Source organism: Sinocyclocheilus grahami, unplaced genomic scaffold (assembly GCF_001515645.1).
Source record: "Sinocyclocheilus grahami isolate Dianchi unplaced genomic scaffold, SAMN03320097.WGS_v1.1 scaffold1400.1, whole genome shotgun sequence".
Lineage (NCBI taxonomy): Eukaryota > Metazoa > Chordata > Actinopteri > Cypriniformes > Cyprinidae > Sinocyclocheilus > Sinocyclocheilus grahami.
Window position 1 is genome coordinate 209,244 of NW_015506579.1, and position 4,036 is coordinate 213,279.

Sequence of the window (4,036 nt, forward strand, 5' to 3'; positions counted from 1 at the left end):
CTCTCTCTCTCTCTCTCTCTCTCTCTCTCACTCACTCACTCACTCACTCACACACACATCCTTTCCATTGAGTTCTGATGATTTTCTGCTTAGCTTCAGATGATTTAGCGTGAGTCTACTTCGCTCATGGAGCCCAACAGTCTCGCTGATTTCAGCTTTTACTATATAAGAATATTTGGAGCCCATTTGACTGACAGCTGTATTTAATAACAGGTGTGACATAACCAGACTGCCCATATTTAGCCACAGGACTGACGTGTGTGTGTGTGTGTGTGTGTGTGTGTACCCGCGGGAGTTGTGTGTTCAGGCTCACGAGCAGCAGCAGCGTTCAGTCGTGCAGAGATCTAAGCAGCACTGCCAACACCACTCTGCACAGCTGGTGAGTAATGTGCCATAACCATGGTAACCACAACCCACTGCATCACCCCACAAAGCATCCCATAATGAGTCACAGTACTGTAGGATCTGTGGGCTGACCGAGTTACCATGGCGACTAAGCCTTCTGTCAATCCAGCAGGGGTCACGCTCACATTCCCAGAATTCCCTGCGCTGGTGTGACTGGGGAAGCTGAGGCCACTGAATGTGTTTCTGTTGGTTCACGCTCATTTCCCCTGCAGTGAATGTGGCACACGTGTGCCGTTAGTGGCTCTGGTGATCCATGCACACTCAGGCACAGTTACGTGAGCACATTCTCAGCAAATTCTGAGCAGAGTCACACAAGTCCCAAACGGACGAGATATTGAAGGGTTTGAAATGAAATTCGTATATCATATATCAATATTCAGTGTGAATCAGCCATAAACATAATCAAACATGCAATGAGCCTCTTATGGAAATTCGCATTTAATTTATTTCATTATATCTAATAAATGAACTTGCATTTTATGGACAACAGTGGATGAGCTCTTCATTTCCCAGAATGCAGCAGTCTGCCGGATGATGCTCCGTTCTGTTGGACTGATGAAGTTTCTATGTTGTATTTCTTTCTTCGTGTTGAATTGTATTTCATTGAATTCCTGTTCATGTCATTCTATTTCAACATCTGATTCAATCTCTCTGTTTCCTCTCTAAATGTGTGTGTGTGTGTGTTTGATCAGAAGCGAGAGAGGAGGAGAGCTAAGGAAGAGCAGATGTGAAGAAATGGGTGGAGAACAAGAGAGCAAAGATGCTCAACAGAGTGCGCTGCTTCAGAGAGGTGAGGAGTGTGTGTGTGTGTGTGTGCGTGCACATGAGTGTGTGTGTGTGTGCGTGCACATGAGCGTGTGTGTGTGTGCGTGCACATGAGCGTGTGTGTGTGTGCGTGCACATGAGCGTGTGTGTGTGTGCGCGTGCACATGAGCGTGTGTGTGTGTGCGCGTGCACATGAGCGCGTGTGTGCGCGCGTGCACATGAGCGCGTGTGTGCGCGCGTGCACATGAGCGTGTGTGCGCGCGTGCACATGAGCGTGTGTGCACATGTGCGTGTTTTCATCATGGCTTCACTGTTTATTGCCGGTTTCTCTGAGTTTAGAGGCATCATGGTCAGTACGCTTTACAGACGGCTCATGTGAAGCCAGTGTCACATGACTCCAGCAGAGATTACTCCTCCCAGCCCCTGTCAATCCAAACGCCTCCTGCTCCTCCTCCACCTCCTTCTAATCCTCCTCTTCTTCCTCCTCCACCTCCTAATCCACCTCCTCCTCCTCCACCTCCTCCTCCTCCACCTCCTTCTAATCCTCCTCCTCTTCTTCCTCCTCCACCTCCTCCTGCTCCTGCCGCACCCATCAGTGTGAAGCTGCCTGTCCAAAACACTCTAGAACAAAACTCAGGTGAGTCTCACAAACACTTCTATGATCACGCCTGCTGTAAACCGGATTCTGTGTGTGTAAAAAACTAACAGTAGTTCATTCATACAGTAACATGAACTCTAGATTTATAAATGCTGTAAAAATAGTGAGGTCAATATATAATTTTTTTTCAATATAAAATAAAGTTCTTAAAGGCACAATATGTAAGATTTTTTAATTAAAATATCCAAAAACCACTAGAACAGTTATATATTTTGCTGACTTGTGTACTTACATTATCCCAAATGTTTCGAAGAATGTTTAAATCCAGAGAAATAAGCAATTTTAACTAGTGTCACGGAGCGTGTCTATAGTGTCATAGTGTCGCCTGCTAATGACGTCACAACCCCTCGATTTACGGTTTTGTTTTGTAGAAAACATGGAAACACCTAATATGTTGTGTGTTTTAATAGACCGGTGACGAGCGCACAGAGCAGCATTATAACAGAACTAAATGTATCTCGTATGATAAAACAGCGCTGCTTTACCCCACATACACACGACCGGAAGCAGCGGAAGCACTCGACTGTGGCATAATAAAAGCCCCGCTGCTTTACCCCACACACGCACGACCGGAAGCAGCGGAAGCGCTCGACTGTGGCATAATAAAAGCTCCTCTGCTTTACCCCACATACGCACGACCGGAAGCAGTGGAAGCGCTCGACTGTGGCATAATAAAAGCTCCGCTGCTCTCCAGCCGTGTGTCGCGCTCGTTCAGCGCCTCGTTTCGCTTCGACGGCTTTCAGCCTCACCCTGCTTCATTCTACTACGTTAATAAATCATTAGCTCATCCATGAACATGACTTCTGCCCGAGTCCCGTCGGATTGCATCATAACTCCCATGATTCCTCACTCAGTCACAGCGTCATCAAACTACGTCTTTGATTCTTTATTTTGAATATGCGCCCTCCAGCGGCGAAAATTTGATATTGTGCCTTTAACTGCTGTTTTCTTCTTGTTTCATCTTAAGGAAAGATTTATGAATAATTATGGATTAAAAATTCTTATTCTGGTCTAGTTTCTTAAGAATTCATGTTATTGTAAAATCTTCATAAAGTTAAAAGAACCTCAGACTTGTCTTAAATCCTGAAAGCCGAGCCAGTCATTAAACGAAGATGTCTCTCGTGTCACATTCAGGAGCAGCTCGGGGAGCTGAGAGAGGGTTCATAGCGGGACAAATATTAAGAGCAGCGTAAAGTTCTGTTTGGTTGAGAGTCAGACGACATTCAATCTTGTCATTTCAATGATGGTTTCTGTGTGATTTCGAGTTGAAATCTGAGCTGGATGTTTCACCCGTTTGAGTGAATGTCATGTTTGTGATGCAGGATCGATGGACGAGCTGTTAGCGTCGCTGCAGCGTGGACAGACACAGCTGCGGAAGGTCACGGTCAGCGCAGTGAGCAGCGACGTCAGGAACAGCCTGCTGTCAGCCATCCGTCAGGGAGTCACCCTGAAGAAAGTCCCGCCCTCCAGCGGCCCCACACACAGCTCCGACTCAGAGCTCGAGCGAAGCATCCAAGCCGCCATGATGAGGATGAAGGTGTCTAACGACTCTGATGATGAAGAGCCATCTGGAGACTGGGAGAGTTAGACGTGACCGTCTGTGATTCACAAACGCTGCTTCTGGACTGATGGCTGTGAACCCAACGCTGTTTCAGCCGCCATTAATGATTGTCATGGCTAACTTCCTTTGCCAAACTTTGGGTTTTTGCACTGAAATATCTGGTCGTAGGATTATATACTTAATTTTCCATAAAAATACAGCCAATGGCACTGAACACTAGAAATGTGTGAATAACATCTGTCTCTCTGATTTGATCTGTGAACGCTTTTATTAAAGTGCCTGATCAGGATTGGAGCATCTGTTTGTGTTTGAGGGAAAGTCTGTGACTTACCCAGAATGCTTTTCTTTTCTTGGAAATCTTGATGGTATCAAAGTCTGGACCAGTGATTCTCAAACTGTGCTAAACTCAACACGATTATGGAAATACACACTAACATATGCAATTCATTCAAAACTATTTTAATTGTTATATTGTATATTTTATTTCAAGTATGTGATTGACATCAGCCTTCTGCTTAGTGTTAGGGTTCAATTGCATGAGAAATCAGATGTTCATATCGTCATTTTGAAAATCAATACTTTCTGAAATTAACACTGGCATGATACACTTTAATTTGTTCACAATGTCATTTTTAATAAAACTGAAG

The 4,036-nt window shown here is 44.9% G+C and overlaps 1 protein-coding gene and 1 long non-coding RNA gene across 2 annotated transcripts; both read left to right on the forward strand.

The window, feature by feature from the left end:
- Positions 1-288: 288 nt before the first annotated feature.
- Positions 289-1,636, forward strand: LOC107569984 (uncharacterized). Its single transcript, XR_001606975.1, has 3 exons — positions 289-379; positions 1,098-1,195; positions 1,510-1,636. It is a non-coding gene; the product is annotated as an uncharacterized lncRNA (long non-coding RNA).
- Positions 1,637-1,701: 65 nt separating this feature from the next.
- On the forward strand, positions 1,702-3,822 carry LOC107569982 (WASP homolog associated with actin, golgi membranes and microtubules). The gene is made up of 2 exons (XM_016256164.1): positions 1,702-1,807; positions 3,151-3,822. Exon 2 carries the CDS (start codon positions 3,156-3,158, stop codon positions 3,414-3,416), a length of 261 nt encoding a protein of 86 aa, XP_016111650.1. The 5' UTR covers positions 1,702-1,807; positions 3,151-3,155; the 3' UTR covers positions 3,417-3,822.
- Positions 3,823-4,036: the final 214 nt, after the last annotated feature.

What these genes read in the sequence shown, in the direction of transcription:
- LOC107569982 (XM_016256164.1), top strand. Translation starts at nt 3,156, where the DNA reads ATGGACGAGCTGTTAGCGTCGCTGCAGCGTGGACAGACACAGCTGCGG.